Source organism: Cricetulus griseus (genome assembly GCF_003668045.3).
Source record: "Cricetulus griseus strain 17A/GY chromosome 1 unlocalized genomic scaffold, alternate assembly CriGri-PICRH-1.0 chr1_0, whole genome shotgun sequence".
NCBI classification, from domain to species: Eukaryota; Metazoa; Chordata; class Mammalia; order Rodentia; family Cricetidae; genus Cricetulus; species Cricetulus griseus.
In genome coordinates this window covers 60,770,993-60,789,422 of record NW_023276806.1, presented here as the reverse complement: position 1 = coordinate 60,789,422, position 18,430 = coordinate 60,770,993, and the positions used below count along the sequence as shown (strand labels likewise).

The following is an 18,430-nucleotide window of genomic DNA, read 5'->3' as shown; positions in this document are numbered from 1 at the left end:
AAGTTACCTGAGGTAGAATTTAGCTAAAGGAAGGCTGAATCCAGTGACTGGAGTCAAGCAGCACTCATTAGAAAGTGTATTAACAGAAAATTTGTACCATCCTCAAATCACAGAGCATGCCTCTCCAGAGCAGCTCGGGGAAGTACCTCAAGGTCACAACCAAGTCCTGGCTGCCATCAAATCCTCTCACTCTGATCAGGAAAGCATAGCTCTACAGATGGGCAAGATGGACCTTGGTAACAACTATTCAACAAGAACAACATTGGTGCGGCTAGAGAGAAGGCTCAGTGGCTAACAGCACTGACTGCTCTTCCAGAGGATGTGCGATCAATTCCCAGCACCCACATGGCAGCTCACAGCTGTCTGTAACTCCAGTTTCCAGTTGCAGGGATCTGACACCCTCACGCACAGAAAACAATGCACATAAAAAAAAAAAAAAAAAAGAGTACTGGCAATATATTTGCTGTGTCAATCTCTCCCACTGCTCCAGTGTCCAGACTTGCAGTCTCCCTCTCAGGGACTTTAAATTGTTCAAATTGTAGCCTGGGGCCAGGACCAGAGCGAGGTTTAAGGGTGACAGTTTATCTGGAATGCAAAAAGCCCATGGTGTGTAGGTGGGGATTTCTGTCCCACCAGCCAGCTCCCAAATAATCACACAGAGACTTACTATTAATTATAAATGCTCAGCCGATGGACTGGAGAGATGGCTCAGAGGTTAAGAACACCGACTGCTCTTCCAGAGGTCCTGAGTTCAATTCCCAACAACCACATGGTGGCTCACAACCATCCCTTATGAGATCTGGTGCCCTCTTCTGATGTTCAGATATACATGGAAGCAGAATGTTGTATAGATAATAAATAAATAAATAAATAAATATTTAAAAGAATAAAAATAAATGCACGGCTGATAGCTTAGGCTTATTACTAGTTAACTCTTACATTAAATTAACCCACATAGTTATTGTTGAGATTTTGTAAAAGTTTAAAAATTACAAAAATAAAGCCTCGAGATGGGGGCCGGCGCCAGCGCGATGGAACACGAACCATGGAGTACATTAACCATAGAGCTTATTACAGGTAGGGGTGGGGGAAGAGGAAAGAGGGAGAGAGAGAGACAGAGACAGAGACAGAGACAGAGAGGTAAGAAGAATTAGTGAAACAAAGATAGCAGAGGAGAATGATGCGAGCTAAAAAAAAAAAAAAAAGGCGGGGGAGCTCGCACACACGCAGTCCTTATGCAAGTCCATACTGTGTAACAAGTGACGTGGCGATGACGTGGCACGTCACTGTGCATGCCCCACCCGTTGTCGGGGCGGGGTCAGCCTGGTGTTTTAGTCCCAACAGTTACTATCTACACTCTACCATGCGGCAGTACCTTTTTTCAACATCTCCTGCTTCCTCTGCGTCTGGTTGCCGCCCCCCCCCCGCCCCCGCCTTTCTTTATGTCCGAAAGTCCCAACTAACCTCTACCTGCCTAGCTATTGACCATTTAGCTCTTTATTTTATTAAACAAATCAGAATGCACCTTGGCAAAGACACGTCTTCATAATGCAGAAAAAGATTATTCAATAACAATGGTGTGTTTAAGTTAGTGAAGCCTTCTATTCCTAGCCAGCTCCTCTTTGAGCCAGAGCTGGACGCAATAACTTCTTCCTTTATTAACCCCTAAGTGGACCAGGTGATTTCTCTGTAAAGAGGCAGGTTAATCCTGTAACAGTCTACCCTTCTAGAACCAGAGACAAAGACAGCTACTCAACAAACAATTATAGTTATAATGAGGAGAACTTGAGGGAAAATAGAGAGGACTCTAGAATGCTGTGATATGCCGGCTTCAAGGATGTCTCCTTGAGAAAATGACATTAAAATGGACTCTTGAGAGACATGATAGCTATAAATGCTTGGAGCACCTCCTGGGAAGAGAAAGCTTAAGGATAAATGTGTCTCCCACACCAAGACAGCCTAAGGATTCTTGCCATTTCCATAGCACTGGAAGAGAGTTCCAGGATATAAATACCGACTCAAGAATACCCAGAGCCAGTTTTTGAGATAGGACCCACAAGGTAGAAGAAAACAAGACTCTGAAAAGCTATCCTCAGACCGCCCCCCCCCCACATATACGTGTTTACAAAATAAGTAAATAAAGATGAAATAAAAAAAATATCCAAGGCCATCAATTGACAACTGTAATTTCTTTTTCTTTTGGTTTTTCAAGACAGGTTTCTTTGTGCAGCCCTGGCTGTCCTGGAACTACTTTGTAGACCAGGCTGGCCTGGAACTCAAGAGAGATCCATCTGCCTCTACCTCCTGAGTGCTGGGATTAAAGGTGCATACCACCACCACCTGGCTTCTTCTTCATAAAAAAAAAAAAAAAAATTCATTACTTTATGGGTGTTCTGCCTTCATGTATGTCTATGCACCATGTATGTGCTGGCTTCTGTCACCCATCAAATTTAACCCCAGGCTAGGTGGTGGTGGCACACGACTTTAATCCCAGCACTCGGGAGGCAGGGGCAGGTGGATCTCTGTGAGTTCGAGGACAGTGGGGTCAGCAGAGCTAGTTCCAGGACAGGCTCCAAAGCCACAGAGAAACCCTGTCTCGAAAAACAAAAGCAAAAACAACAAAAACAAAAGAAGAAGAAGAAGAAGAAGAAGAAGAAGAAGAAGAAGAAGAAGAAGAAGAAGAAGAAGAAGAAGGAGAGGTAGAGCCTGGTCTACAAGAGCTAGTTAAAGCCACAGAGAAATCCTGTCTCAACCCCCTTCCCCTTCCCCGCAAAAAAGAAGTGGAGATAGAGTGTAGGGCAGAGCAAATTTGGATGTAAAAGATTTGGGGTCATTTGTACTGTGGCAGATGTTTCCAATCGTGAGAATTTGGAAATCAAGTGCGCCAATTTTTGGCCAGTGATCTGTGCTGAGGCCGATCTGTTTGCAGTCTGAGGAGACAGAGCGCACGTCGGAAAAGGGGAACTCCACATAGGGAATTTCTATAAGCTCCAAGAGGGAGCCCAGAGAGTATGCAGTGGCTCGGAGGAGTTGCAGGAGGACGATAGTCCTGGGAGATTCTGGGGAGAGGAAGCAGGCATCTCCAAGGGGGGTTGGGAGTGGTGGAGGACTCAGCAGGAGCTGAGGAACTGCAGTTCCTGCGGGGCTAGGGCAAGAGAGAGTAGCTGAACTGAGGTGGATAAAGTGTCCTTATGACATGGATTTACACCCGGGGTGTCCCCGAGTGGAATGGGAAACTTGTCAGAGAAAAATGTTCCAAATCAGAGAGGAAACCCATCACTTCCCCCATGACCAGGGCCCAAGAAGGGTGAGAGGAGCTTCCTGGAACATCAGTGTGGCTTTTGTAGACAAGGCCAGCAGTAGAGGAGAGGAGAGGGCGGCTAAGGCTTCTGGGGGAAGGAGCGGGGTGGTGTTAAGTGTCTTTAGCCGAGCAGGCCAGCATTAAGAGATGTAAGACAAGCGCTCAGGTAGGTGTCCTGGCGGGGTGTAGAAGATTCTAGGAGTCAGAGAGACACCAACAGCATAGACAAGAAGAAAAATGGTTAGAGCACGTGGAGGGGAGAAGAAGCTGAGAAAGCAGACTCTAGAATTTGGAGTTTTGGCTGTTTTATTTGGTGTTTCCAGACTTCAAGACAGGATTTCTCTGTGTAGCTTTGGAGCCTGTCCTGGAACTCACAGAGATCTGCCTGCCTCTGCCTCCCGAGTGCTGGGACTAAAGGCATGTGCCACCACTGCCCGGCTTCTACCTCCCCTTCTCTATTATTTCTCAGTGCTCTGCTCTCAAAAATCTGCAAAGACTATGCTGTAGACTCTGTCTCAGGATTTGTTGGTTTTTTGTTTTATAATAACTTACATATTTTATGTGCATTGGTTTTGTGCCTGCATGCATGTCTGTGTCAGATTTTGGAGTTACAGACAGTTGTGAGCTGCCATGTGGGTGCTGGGAATTGAACCCAGGTCCTCTGGAAGAACAGCCAATGCTCTTGAACACTGAGTCATCTCTCCAGCCCCCTTTCTCAAATTTACTGGAAATGGTGAAAAAAAACAAACAAACTAAAAACCTAAATCATATTTACTTAATAGATATATGGTCCACAAACTCTATAGAGATGTGCTGAATATGGCATTTAAAATGTATAATAAAGTTTCCCATAATATTCAACTCCTAATGGGAACCCTGAGGTCTCCGAAGAAGACTGATGGGCACGATGACTCTACCTGAATTGTGGTACCACTAACCACTGGGGAAAAGTGCCCGTGCCTTGCTGGTAACCAAGGCTCTGCCCAAGCTGTGGACACTTGTGGGTGATTGCCCTACTCTGCATAAGTTCAATGCCCCAAGTTTTTCACAGGAAAAATATCTTAGACCTGGGTCTGGCAGCTGAAGGCTGATGCTGCTCTGTGTGGTAGCTGTCCCGTACGACAACTGAAGACCAATCACTGCCCCCAGCAAAGTCCTCGGGCCCGAGGGAGCCCAGGGCCACAGTCTAGGTAATGGGTAAGTCTCTGTGATTTTACTTGTTTCTTTTTTTTTTTTTTTTTTTTTTTTTGGTTTTTTCGAGACTGGGGTTTCTCTGTGCAGCTTTGGAGCCTATCCTGGCACTCGCTCTGGAGACCAGGCTGGCCTCAAACTCACAGAGATCCACCTGCCTCTGTCTCCTGAGTGCTGGGAATAAAGGTGTATGCCACCCACGCCCGGCGTAATTTTACTTGTTATGTAGACCATGTGCATTATACCTCCAGCTATAGTTTATACTTTTCAGGTCTCTGATGCTATTGACTGTCTAACTGTAATGCTAATGGCTCCCCCAAAGTTACAACTGCCCTCACTTCATGTGTGAAAATCAGGCCTTGGCCTCACTTTCCTAGAGCTACTGCGTCTCCAGCTGAGAAAGACAAACAGTTTGCCTTGCTACCAGACTCTGAAATGGATGAACCTGCAGGTGCTTTTAACCAAGAGTCAGTTTTGGGTCCCTAAGTTTCTACTGTGACTCAAAGGCATGGGTCTCTTGCCCTTTCTACAATTCAGAGTTCAGTATGGATTACAGCCAGTGGTAATGCTAACATATCTAAGACTTTTATTTCTTTTTTGTAAAGTTAAAAAAATTCATGTAAGCTTCAGAGAATCTACTTGGATCCAGCTGTTCCCTGTGTGTTCCCTCTTTCAACAACCTCTCAAGACAGAAATTATTTATTTGATTTTATATGCATGAATACTTTGCCCACATGTAATGTTTTCCATATGTGTGCCTTGGAACTGGAGTTACAAATGGTTATGAGCCACCATGTGGGTGCTGAGAATTGAACCTGGGTCCTCTGCAAAAGCAACACATGCTCTTAATTGTTGAGGTTTTTTTTTTTGGGGGGGGGCCGTTGTTGTTGCTGTTTGTTGTGGAATATTAGTTGAAGATGTGTTACATTCATTCAGGCTGTGGAATAATTGTTTAATGATGCAAAGATGTGTTGCATTTGTTTAACTCTATGAAGCTGTGTTACTTTGCCTGCCTAAAATACCTGATTGGTCAAATAAAGAGGTGAACAGCCAGTACCTGAGCAGGAGAAAGGACCCGGGGCTGACAGTCAGAGAGAATACATAGGAGAAAAAGAGAAGAGAAGCAAGAAAAGGGGAAGAGGAGGAGGACGGGAGCCAGCCATGCAACCACACACAGAATAAGAAAGAAAGGAAGGAAGGAAGGAAGAAAAGATATACAGAAATAGAAAAGGTAAAAAGCCCAGAGGCAAAAGATAGACAGGCTAATTTTAGTTAAGAAAAGCTGGCTAGAAATAAGCCAAGCTAAGACTGGGCAGTCATAAGAAAGAATAAATCTCTGTGTGATTTATTTGGGGGTGCGGTGGCAGGCACCCAAAGAGAAAAGAGTAAAAAAAAAAAAAGAAGGGAAAAAAAAAACCCAACAGCAATTGGTTTTTTTTTTTTTTTTTTTTTTTTTTTTTTTGAGACATTTTGGTTTTTCTGTATAGCCTGGGCTGTCTTGGAACTTGCTCTGTAGACCAGACTGACCTTGAACCAGGGTGGCCTTGAACTCATAGAAATCCAACTGCCTTTGCCTCCCAAGGGCTGGCATTAAAGGTGTGGGCCACCACTGCCTGGCTGTTTTTGACAGGGTTTCACTGTGTAGCCCTGAGTGGCCTGGAACTCACTGCATAGACCAGATTAGTTTGAACTCACAGACCTGCCTGCTTCTGTCTTCTGAACGCTGGGGTTAAAGGTATGCACCACTGGGCCTAGATAGAAAACAATTTTAAAAGAATCAGAGACTTCAGGGCCTGGAGAAAGGGTTCAGTGTTCTACTCTTGCAAACCTGAGTTTGTTTCCAGCACCCATATTGGAGGATGGTGCAGGTGTACAAGCCCCCAAAAGTGCAGCTGCAGGAGATCTGACGCCCTCTCTGGCTTCCATGGGCACTTGCATTCACATGTACACCCCCTGTTTAGACTGAGGATTTTGGCACCAGATATATAAACTAAGGGCATGGCCACGCCAAGGTATGGTTGAGGAGAAGGTGTCTACTGTAGATATGAGGGAGAGAGCAGCCAGAGGCACCTGGAAGAGTCCAGAGCAGGGAGAGGAGTAAACTACACATGGCCAGCAGACTGGATCTGGCCATGAGAGGAGAGACAGAAAAGGAGAGAGAGGAAGACAAAGAGTGTGGGCAAAGGAGGCCAAGGGAGGAAGAGAGGGGCGAGAAGAGGGAGCCAAAACAAGAAGACAGGAGTGCCCTTAGCTAAAATAGGATTATAAGGGACTGAGAACTGGGGCGGGAACTACAGAAGTTTAAGGTAGTGCTGAGAAGAACCATGGGTATTTGTTTTGTTTTTTAAAGGAATAATAATAATAATAATAATAATAATAATAATAATAATATAATAATAATATTTTTTTGTAGTTTCAAGACAATGTAGGCCTGGCTGTCCTGGGCAGTCAGTATACATACCTGTGAGCTCAGCCCTGGGCAGTGAGAGGCAGGGGGTTCTTGAGTCTGAGGCTTAGACTGATACACACAGCCAGAAGCTGCTCAGGAGAAAAACAAAACAAGTCTCCCTGAAGGAAGATGATACTGCCTTGGGCCTCACAGAACTTTTTTTCTTTCTCCTCTCTGTCTCCATGTCTCTCTTTCTGATGAAACCTTATGTAGTGTGGGCTAGGCTCAATAGCCTATGGGGCAGAGGGTAATCGTAGATTTCAGATAAGCCTGTTTTCACCTTTCAAGTACCACCATGCTCAATTTAGTGAATTTCTCCAGTTTTTCAAAAGCAAAATTTTATTATTGGGTTTTTTTTTGTTTGTTTGCTTGCTTTTTTCCCCTTTTTTTGTAGACAGGTTCTTACTATTTGCTCTGCCTGACCTGGAACTCACTATGTAAATCAGGCTATCCTCCAACACAGAAACCTGCCTGCCTCTGCCTCCACAGTGCTAAGATCAAAGGCATTCTCTACCACTCCTGGTCAAAACCATTTTTTTTTTTCACTAAACCTGGATGTGGGGGACTGGAGGCATGGGTCAGTGGTTAAGAGCACTGGCTGCTCTTCCAGAGGACCCGAGTTCAATTCCCAGCACCCACATGGAAGCTCACAATTGCCTGTAACTCAATTTAGGGGAACTGACACCCATGACAAACATCAATGCACATTAAAACAAAAACAAAACAAAACAAAACAAAACTGGACACAGTGGCATCTATCTTTAGTTCCAACACTCAGGGGCAAAAGCAGGCAGATCTATGGGAATTCTAGACCAAAAGGGAAAAAAAAAATCATGCCTAGTAGGCCGGACACCTGAGTTCAATCTCCGGCACAACCCGGGCATGGTGACGTAATCTCAGTACCCTGGAGGTGGAGGCTGAAGAATCTGAGAACCAGGTGTTGAAGGTCATCCTTTTGAGTTCAAGACCTGTGAGTGTGTGTTTCTAGACAGGGTTTCTCTGTAGCTTTGGGGCCTGCCCTGGAACTAGCTCTGTAGACCAGGCTGGCTTCAAATTCACAGAGATCGGTCTGCCTCTGCCTCCCAAGTGCTGGGACTAAAGGTGTGAGACACCACCACCCGGCTGTCTAAGTCTTTCTTAACTCGATCCATATTCCAAGCCTTTCCCTCAGGTCAGAAGCTCAGTAGCTATAGTAGGCATGTAGCTGTGGGCCACGGAATCTCATTTTCCACCCAAGGAATTTCAGGGGATGGTGAACTACGTCCAAGTTCATCTGAAGGCATGCCCACAGAGAGCGAGTGTGACGGCCTCTTCAGGTCATACAGGAGTTATTTATTTTAGATTCATTTTTACTTTAGGTCAATAGGTATATTGCCTGCATGTATGTCTGTGTGCCATGTGTGTGCAGTACCTGGAGGTCAGAAGAGGGCATCATATCCTTTTGGACTAGTTATAGACCATTGTGAGTTTCCACAGGAGTTTTTGAAAAACTCCATAAGCCATTTAGAGGTCCTGGAACAGCCCCGGGTCTGTTCCTGAGTCGGGGAGTGTGGATGACGGAAGGCTACCTATAGACATTAAATGAAAGATGGAGACATAGGATAGTGTCAGGAGGGTCCTTACTGAATGCCTAGTTTATTCATGTATCATCTTAAGCAACCAACCATAGGTGGGGATAATGGCAGAAGACTTCTCTTATCATATATGAAGGGCAAATAGCAATTACTTCTCTTAATCCTGCACATATCACTTGGCATTCAGGCAAGTGATATGTGCAGGTATCACCTAGCCTCCAGGGAAGAGTGTAAACTCACCTGGGCCTAGGTCTATTGTTATTTAGATGGAAGCCATTCACTACCGAGGCTAGGGCATTCTGCAGTCAAGAAGCTAATATCTTAAAGACAATAGGAGTGACTTGAGCTCTCTGAACTCAGGATGGAATAGATTCCCAATATATGGGAATGTGGTGTGTGTGTGTGTGTGTGTGTGTGTGTGTGTGTCCTGGGATTCACACCAAAGGGTAAATGTGTGAATCAAACGCTCTACCATTAAGTTACATCCCCAGCTGTATTTGCTAGTATTTTCTGTTGCTGTTGTTTGTGATTGGTTTTGTTGTTGTTTTGGTTATTTTCAACTTGACACAAGTCAGGCTTTTCTGGGAAGAGGGAACCTCAACTGGGAAAATGCCTCCATCAGATTGGCCTGTAGACAAATCTGTAGCATATTTTCTTGATTAGTGACTAACGTGGGAGGGTCCATCTCACTGTGGGCAGTGCCAGCATGGGCAGGTGTTCCTGAGCTGAGTAAGGAAAGAGATCCAAATCTGGGCGTTGGTGGCGCACGCCTTTAATCCCAGCACTCGGGAGGCAGAGGCAGGAGGATCTCTGTGAGTTTGAGGCCAGCCTGGTCTACTGAGCGAGTTCCAGGACAGGCTCCAAAGCTACAGAGAAACCCTGTCTGGAAAAACAAAAACAAGCAAACAAACAAGCAGACCCAGCAAGCTTGAGAAGAGAGTAGGTAGTGTTCCTCCTCTGTCATCTCTGTTTCAATTCCTGACTTGAATTCTTGCCCACAATTTCCTTCTCTGTGGACCTTAAGTTGTAAACTGAAACAAGCCCTTTTCTCCTCAAGTTGCTTTTGGCACAGCAGCTAGGATACTTGTTCATTTTCATTTTTTGAGACAGGGTTCTGCTAAGTTACTTGGTATGGCCTGGAACTTCTTCTGTGGCCCAGTCAGGCGTTAAACTTGTGACCCTTCTGCCTCAGCCTTCTGATTAGTTGAGAGCAAAGTTGTCCGATGCCCAGTGCTCTGAACTCCTTTTATCGTGAGTGATCTCAACCTTGGTCCTGCTGCCTGGACCTCAAGTGCCTGGGTCACAGATAAGCACCAAATAGGTTTGGCGCTGTTGTCTCATCGTTGTTGTTTTTCTTTTTGTTTGTTTGTTTCTTGAGACAGAGTTTCTCTGTGTCCAGCCCTAGCTGTCCTCGAACTCTCTTTGTAGGAACAGACTGGCCTCAAACTCACAGAGATCCACCTGCCCCTGCCTCCTGAGTGCTGGGATTAAAGGCATGCGCTACTGTGCCAGGAACCTCGTTGTTTTTTCTCTTTCTTTTAAAAAAGTTTGAACATGTACATATTGTATGTTGAGCACATTGTCTGTACCCTTCCTCCCCCTCCCCTCCCATTAGTCCCCTTTGTCCCAAGTTTTCTTTCTTTCATGGCTCATGCCAGCCCCACCCCCACCCCACCCCACCCCCCACCCCTCCCCCCAGGCTATCTATGAATCAGCTGCTACTCCATCCCAAGCCTGCCTACTTCCCAGCATGGACTGACCTGTGAAACTGTAAGTAAGTGCCCAATTAATTTATTTCTTTTATAGAAGTCAGCCCTAGCTATGGTGTCTCTTCACAGTAATAGAACAGCGACTAAGACACTAACTTGATATGATTGTCTCTCATTGAATCCACTTTTCTGAAAATGGAAAATAAAATAAAAACCCATGTGGGGGCTGGGAAATGGCTCAGTTGGGAGACTTGACTTTATATCTCTAGCAAGCATGTGCACACACACACACACACACACACACACACACACACACACACACACGAACACACATAGGCACACAGGCACTTGCTCTCTCTCTCTTCTCTCTCTCTCTCTCTCTCTCTCTCTCTCTCTCTCTCTCACACACAACAACACACACACACACACACACACACACACACGAACACACATAGGCACACAGGCACTTGCTCTCTCTCTCTCTTCTCTCTCTCTTCTCTCTCTCTCTCTCTCTCACACACACACACACACACACACACACACACACACACACACTCACACACACTCTCACACACATGTACGAGCATGGTGCCTTGTGCCTGTAGTTTCAGTTTTAGAAAGGCAGAGATGGGAGACAGGGACCATCTAGAGCTCCTTGGCAAGGCAGCCTGGGTAAATCAGTGAGACACCCTGCCTCAAAAAGTTAAGTTTGCTGAAGAAGCTGATGTCTCCTCTGGCCTCTGTGTGCTAGAGCACACGTGTGGCCCTCACAAGCACATTCCATGTTTTCCTTATCTAGTCCTCTGTTGTTGGACACCTAGGTCGGTTCCATCACTTGGCTATTGTGGACAGTGCTGCAATAAACATCAGTGAGCAAGTATCTCTGACGTGTTGAAACACCCATGAGTATAACAGCTGTGTCATAGGAAGAACTGTTCTCACTTTTCTGAGACTCCTCCGTCCTGATGTCCACACTGGCAGGACTAGTTTTCAGCTCCACCAGTGGTGTATAAGGTTCCTTTCTGTCCACATCCTTGCCAACACTGGTATTGTTTGTTTTCTTAATGACTACCATTCTGACTAGGGCGAGATGGAATCTCAAAGTGGTTCTGTCTTGTGTTTCTCTGATGGCCAGGAAGATTAAGCATTTTCCATATTCTTGGGCATTTGTGTTCCATGAGACCGGTCTGGTCTGTTCATTTCACAAGTCCATTCCTTGGGTGGGTTGGCCACTTGTTTAGTTCCTTGAGTTCTTTGTGTATTCTAGATATTAATCCACTGTCAGATGTATAACTGGAAAAGACTCTTTCCCACCTGCAGGCTGTCTCCTGACTCTTTCCTTTGCTCTACAAAAGCCTTTTAATTTCATGAGGTTTCCTTATCCAATTTAGACTTATTTCCTGAGTAACTAAAGTTGGGCTCCTTCCTTCCTTCTTTCTTTTCTTGTTTGTTTTTTTTGAGACAGGGTTTCTCTGTATAGCCCTGGCTGTCCTGGAACTCACTGAGATCCGCCTGCCTCCTACCTCTGCCTGAGATTAAGGCATGCACCACTATGTCTGGTTAGTCCATAACATTTAAGAAGAAACCAGCCAACAGTGGCAGTGAATGCTTGCTATCCTAACACCTGAGGGTGGAGATGGGAGTTAGGATTTGAAGTTGGTTCTCTCTGTGTAGCAAGCTGAGGTTAGCCTGGTTTACATTAGAGTTATCTCAAAGAAAAAAAAATCAAGAGATGCTGTGAACTTCAAGTTAAAAGCACTTTAAAATTTTATGAATATTTGTAAATTCCCACAGAAAAAAATTTTTTTACAAAAACCATAAAGATTAGAAATTCTGGTTAAGGGGCTGGAGAGATGGCTCATTGGTTAAGAGCACTGGCTGCTCTTCCAGAGGACCTGGGTTCAATTCCCAGCACCCACATGGCAGCTTGTAACTGTCTGTATCTATAGTTCCAGGGGATCTGACACCATCATACCAATGCACATAAAATAAAGTTAAATTATTTTTTAAAAAAGAAATTCGGATTAAACAGGACTTTTAAAAAAACAATTATGAAACAGAAGTTGGTGTAAACCTTTAATCTCAGCATTTGGGAGGCAGAGGTAGGTGGATCTCTGAGGTTGACAACAGCCTGATCTACAGAGTGAGTTCCAGGACAGCCAAGGTTATATGGCGAAACCTTGCCTTAAAAACAAAAAACAGAGAGCCAGGCATGGTCCATACTTAAAATTCCAGCTCATATGCCCTTTAGGCTAGAGGATCACAAGTTCAAGGCCAGCCAATCTTAAATAGTTAAACTGTCTCTAAGTAAAATAAACTTAAAAGTAACAAATACATGAATGTAAAACCTTCAGTAGGTTTGTGATATATTTTGAAATATTTCTATGTAGCTAATCAGCATAACTCTAAGTAAATGGAAACAGCAAAATGTTACTGAGATTAGGTGCTTGGGAATTTTGGAAGTGGCTTAATTGGATCAGGCTCAGGAACCTACTACAATGTCTCCTTGTAAGGGAGGCAGGGCGGTTGCCTGGTGTCTGTGCTGGGCTCGGGCAGTAAACACCAGCTTCAGGCAGATGTGATGCCACGAGCCACACCACCAACCCTTGGGTCTCTTTCCTCTTCTCTTCTCTTCTCTTCTCTTCTCTTCTCTTCTCTTCTCTTCTCTTCTCTTCTCTTCTCCTCTCCTCTCCTCTCCTCTCCTCTCCTCTCCCTTTTTTTCTTTCTTTCCTTTCTTCATTTTTGTTTTGTTTTGAGTACCTTGTCTTGCCTCAAACCCACCTTGTAGACCAGGCTGGCCTCACACTCACTAAGATACACCAGTTTCTGCCTCCAAATGTTGGGACTAAAGGTATGGGCCACCACTCCCTGACCTCTTTATTTTTATATTATTATTTATTTGTTTTGGTTTTCAAGACAGGGTTTCTTTGTGTAACAGCTTTGAATGTCCTAGAACTCACTCTGTAGACCAGGCTGGCCTTGAACTCAGAGATCCGCCTGCCTCTGCTTCCTGAGTGCTGGGATTAAAGACATGCACCCCCCCCACTTTATTGTATTATTATTGTTATTTTATTTGTTTATTTATTTATTTGGTTTTCAAGACAGGATTTCTCTGTGTAGCTTTGGAGCCTATCCTGGCACTCGCTCTGTAGACCAGGCTGGCCTCGAACTCACAGAGATCCACCTGCCTCTGTCTCCTGAGTGCTGGGATTAAAGGTGTGCTCTACCAAGGCCGTTTATTATTATTATTATTATTATTATTATTATTATTATTATTATTATTATGTGTCCATTTTATTGTTCTTTGCTTTATTGCATTTCATGAATACTTTTTTTTTGAGACAGGGTTTCTCTGTGTAGCCTTGGAGACTGTCCTGGAACTTGCTGTGTAGACCAGGCTGGCCTCAAACTCACAGAGATCTGCCTGTCCCTGCCTCCTGAGTACTTGGATTAAAGGCGTGTGCAACCACCACCCAGCTATTACCATTTTTTTGAGCCACAATGTTTTTTTAATTATAAAAATGAATTTTATTCAAATTTAAGCATAGATCTCATCTTGAAACAAAGATCTGTGTGCTTAGGATCATGGAACCCATCCTCTATTTCTACCTAGTAGACATGAAACTAATTTCCAAGTCTAGTGGATAATTGAGGCTTAGATTACTTTAATGAACTATTAAAATTAAAAGTGTTAGGCTGGGCGTTGGTGGCGCACGCCTTTAATCCCAGCACTCGGGAGGCAGAGGCAGGTGGATCTCTGTGAGTTTGAGGCCAGCCTGGTCTCCAGAGCAAGTGCCAGGATAGGCTCCAAAGCTACACAGAGAAACCCTGTCTCGAAAAACAAAACAAAACAAAATTAAAGTGTTAGGCTGGAGAGATTAAGAACACTGCCTGCCCATTTGGAGGTCCTGAATTCAATTCCCAGCAACCACATAGTGGCTCACAGCTATCTGTAATGAGATCTGGTGCCCTCTTCTGACCTGTAGGGATACATGCAGGCAGAACACTATACACAATAAATAAACCTTTAAAAAAATTAAGTGGCCAAGTGGTGGCGCATGCCTTTAATCCCAGCACTCGGGAGGCAGAGGCAGGCAGATCTCTGTGAGTTCGAGACCAGCCTGGTCTACAAGAGCTAGTTCCAGGACAGCCTCCAAAGCCACAGAGAAACCCTGTCTCGAAAAAACAAACAAACAAATGTAATTTAGCTTTTTTATATGTTTTGTCTGCATGTATGTCTGTTCTTTGCATGTATGCCTAGTATTCATGGAAGCCAGAGAGGGTATTTGATCCCATGCAACTGGAGTTACAGACAGTTGTGAGCTGCTGGGAATTGAACCCCGGTTCTCTGCAAGAGCAGTCAGTATTCTTAGTCACTGAGCCTCTCCCTAGCCCCTTAAGCTTTAACTGTTCTGTGGAATTCAGTTCTCCTCAAGAGCTCTCCTGTGTCTTCCATAAACTTAAATTTTTTTTCTTCAGTTCTTGAAGACAGGGTTTCTGTGTAGTTCTGGCTGAACTGGAATTTGCTCTATAGCCCAGGCTGGCCTTGAACTCAGAGATCCACCCACCTCTGCCCTCTGAGTGTTGGGATTAAAGTGTGGACCACCACCCTGTTTAAATTCTTTTTTTTTTTTTTTTTTTTTTTTTGGTTTTTCAAGACAGGGTTTCCCTGTGACTTTGGAGGCTGTCCTGGAACTATCTCTTGTAGTCCAGGCTGGTCTCGAACTCACAGAGATCCGATCCACCTGCCTCTGCCTCCCGAGTGCTGGGATTAAAGGCGTGAGCCACCAACGCCCGGCTAAATTCTATCTTAATAGTTTATTTTCACATCTAATTGCTTTAATTTTAACACTTCCCCTTTTCCTTGGTAACAGCAACTTTATGCTGTCCAAACTCACTGCCTCGTTACTAACAAGGCTTGCGTCTTAGCCCTTATCTGGTTCCTTCTTCTTACTATTCTTTCTACTTCCCTTCTCTCCTCCCAACACACTGTGAACCACCGCGGGCGGCCAGGGACTTCGACATGGAGCTGTGCTACAGCCGGCTAAAGACAGAAGTGTCATCAGGTGTGACTTGGTTTCCCCAGCTCACTCACTCACTCTGGTCAGAATGCGTGAGACTTCTGAGCAGGCGTACTGGAGCTCTTGAGTTCAGGACAGGGGCTGGGGTGGGGCGATGAGCAACGACTGCCTGCTTATTGGCCCTAGCGCTGACAGACAGGAAGGATCTGCTAAGTAGTTGCTTAGGAACAACCACCGACCAAAAAATAAATAAATAAATAAATAGAAGGCTGTGGTGGGGCAGGAAGCGGCTGGTGTGGGTTGGATCCTAGCCAGGGTGCATGACCGGCCGTGGTGCACCCTTTCTGCCAGAACTGGGACTCGGAAGTCTGTGGCTCTGGAAAGATGTGCTGCCACCCTGGTCACAGAGGACCCCTGTCCCCAGGAGTATTCTTTCATTCCCAGCCTCAAGGCTCAGGGTTGTGGGGCAGCTTCGGAGGGTTTGGAGGTCCCCGTCACTGCCCTTGTCTGGTTCATCATCAGGGCACATCCTTTGCTCTGAACTCCCAGTGGCCTTGTATCCAGCTAGCCAAGGAGGACCACCAAAGAGTAAGAGACTATGCCAGTGCCATGGGCTGTCTGAAGCTCAACCCCACCCCACTCAGAACATACTGGCACCCTGTACAACACTTGTCATGAGTACGAACAGGTTCTTGGACTGTGAATGATCAGGGCAGAGGCTGTGTTTTTAAAATGTGTATTTTCCAAGTCTTACATGATCATAAATGGTGGTTCAGCAAATTGATAATGAGCCAAAGTGGGAACTCTTAAGGGTTGAAAGTGATTTAAAATGCCAGATTGGGGCTGGGAGATGGTAGGTAAGTGCTTGCCACTGAGATGGGATCTCTAGCCCTAAATGAAAGCCAGAGGTGCTGGTGTGGGCCTGTGAGTCAGTGGGCAGGTGGACCCTTGAGGAGCCTCAGAGCTCAGCTGGGTCAGCTCGGAAGCCACTGAATGAATTCCAGATTCAGTGAGAGACCCTGCCTCAACAAGGTGACGAGCATAGACAGACGGCAGATTAGGACATCTGGCCTCCCCACCATATGTCTGCACGCCTACATGCACACGTGCAGAGAGACCACACAACCTGAGCTGGGGACATGGGGACATAGCTCTGTGGAAGAACATGTTTGGTTGTCAAGAGGCCGACTCCATCCTGAGCACAGCAAAATTAAAATGCCAGTTGGGCTGTGGCTCATCAAAAACATGGACTCCATCTTTTTCACTTTGAATCCCAACAGCATGTTACTGGGGTGGTATTCTTTTAAAATACTTGATTAAGGTCATGATGACGAGTGAAGGCAAGCCTTTTAGCTATGGTCCGACCGCCTGAGGAACACCTCCTGTTCAGAGTGGAGACAAGGCACTGGGCTAGGCTTTGGGAGTTTAGGAGGGCGTGTTTGTGCGTTAAGGACAATGAGGATGCCAAATCCAAGAGGCATTTATTGTAATGAGTGTTCAAGGAGGGTGGAGTAGGGTGGGGTTCCTCCATCTAATCCTCCGAGGCTCAGGGTGACTCATTTTTCTTCCTTGGACCCAGGGGCGGGGTTGACATTTGTTTCTCCAGTTGGGTCCTGCTCCCTCTGGCCAGTGGCATCCCCAGTGTCTCCAGACACTAAAGCCACATTTCTCAGGTAGTTGGTATTGAAGCAGTTGGCTTGTTCGTCCCCAGGAGACAGGTTACAGCAGAGGGCAGGATCTTTCCAGGAGTTCTTTCGGGGACCACAGAGATCCTCTATGAAAGCTAGTTTCTGAAAAGGGAATGTAAAGCAGAGATAATTGGGGAGGGGGCCCTAGATCTTCCTTTGGTCATCGTCTGCTGCTTGCTTGCTGGATTTCCTCCTGAAGCCTAGAGACTATGCAAGCTTCTCCAGCACAGCAAGATTCCTTTTGATGGACAGATGTGCACATCTGGAAATGCCAGACATTTGAGGCCCAGGGCAGGGATCAAGGTCAAGTCAGGAGGGAAGGCATCTGGAAGGCTGAGAAAGGCCTGGTTCTTTCCTCCTCTGACCTCTGTGACAGGGTTGAAGGACTAAAAAGAAGGGCCACCTCTAACTCAGCCTTCTCCCCACACACTGACCTCTTCTTCGCCACAGCAGGCCTGTTCTGGGAAGGGCAGAACACAGCAGCGGGCAGTCATGTTCTGGATCAGTCCAGGGATCTGTTTACTATGGTTGGTATGAGAGAGGCAGGAGTCAGGGTCTGGGCAGTCTGTAGCATCCAAAGGCTCTCAGGGCCACAGACAGTGGCTTATGCCTATTACTTGGGGTACTGAGGCAGGAGGATTGGTTCCGTTCAAGACCAGCCTTGACCTCAGAGTGACAATTCTTTTAAAATACTCCCCCACCCCACCCCCACCGGGTGGCGCATGCCTTTAATCCCAGCACTCAGGAGGCAGAGGCAGGCAGACCTCTGTGAGTTCCAGACCAGCCTGGCCTACAGAGTGAGTTCCAGGACAGCCTCCAAAGCCACAAAGAAACCCTGCCCCAAAAAACCAAATAAATAAATAAAATACCCCACACACAAACTATCCAAATGGTTCTGGGAGGTTATGATTTTGTTTTCCCCAAGAGCACCCCAGGAGGGAGGAGGTTTGGACAGTCAAGAGTTAGGTAAGACTCACTGCTTGGTGAGAACTCTTCTATTTCCACAGAGATGGCCCATGAGATTAGGGGTGACTCGGCTGAGGTCAAGAGTCAAGATATCCCGGTCATAGTTGGGATAGGGAGCCCGGCGGGAGAAGCACTCATCACGGGCTGGGCTAGGAGGGTAGTGGCAACATGAGTGGGGGTGGGTCTTTATAGCCAGCTCCCGATCACAGTATTCATCCAGGGTATCTTCCCACTGTGGACCAGAGAGAGAGAAGTCAGAGGCCTGGCTATGGACCCCTTCCCCTCACCACACCTTATCACTGTCATCTATGAGACGAGGCCCCAGAAGGGTGGGTGAAGGACTAGAGCGCTGGAGACAGCTGCAGATGTGTGGCCTGGGACGGTGGGAGGGAGGGAAGAACAGCCTAGTGCTTAGTTGGCCACTGGAGATGAGCTGCAACAGTAGGTACAGAGGGCAGCTGGGGCCAGAGCTGGACGGCTGGATGGAAGGCAGACAGATGCATGTGTGGGGTCACGGGTGGGCGAGCCCAG

The 18,430-nt window shown here is 46.0% G+C and overlaps 1 protein-coding gene and 1 long non-coding RNA gene across 5 annotated transcripts in view; one reads left to right on the top strand and one right to left on the bottom strand.

The window, feature by feature from the left end:
* The first annotated feature begins 10,229 nt into the window (after positions 1-10,229).
* LOC107978995 overlaps positions 10,230-18,430 on the top strand; it is a 17,105-nt gene continuing 8,904 nt past the window's right edge. Inside the window, exon 1 of one of the 2 annotated variants that reach the window (XR_003480744.2) lies at positions 10,230-10,289. This is a non-coding gene — a long non-coding RNA (uncharacterized LOC107978995). The remainder of the gene's footprint in view (positions 10,290-18,430) is intronic. The other variant, XR_003480745.2, reaches the window with a different exon arrangement.
* Ecm1 (extracellular matrix protein 1) overlaps positions 15,966-18,430 on the bottom strand; it is a 6,309-nt gene continuing 3,844 nt past the window's right edge. For all 3 annotated transcript variants that reach the window (XM_027393659.2, XM_027393660.2, XM_027393661.2), the window contains 3 exons: positions 17,911-18,131; positions 17,368-17,455; positions 15,966-17,035 (listed from right to left, as the gene is read on the bottom strand). In XM_027393659.2, coding sequence (XP_027249460.1) covers positions 16,802-17,035; positions 17,368-17,455; positions 17,911-18,131 — 543 coding nt within the window. In that variant the 3' untranslated portion in view covers positions 15,966-16,801. The remainder of the gene's footprint in view (positions 17,036-17,367; positions 17,456-17,910; positions 18,132-18,430) is intronic.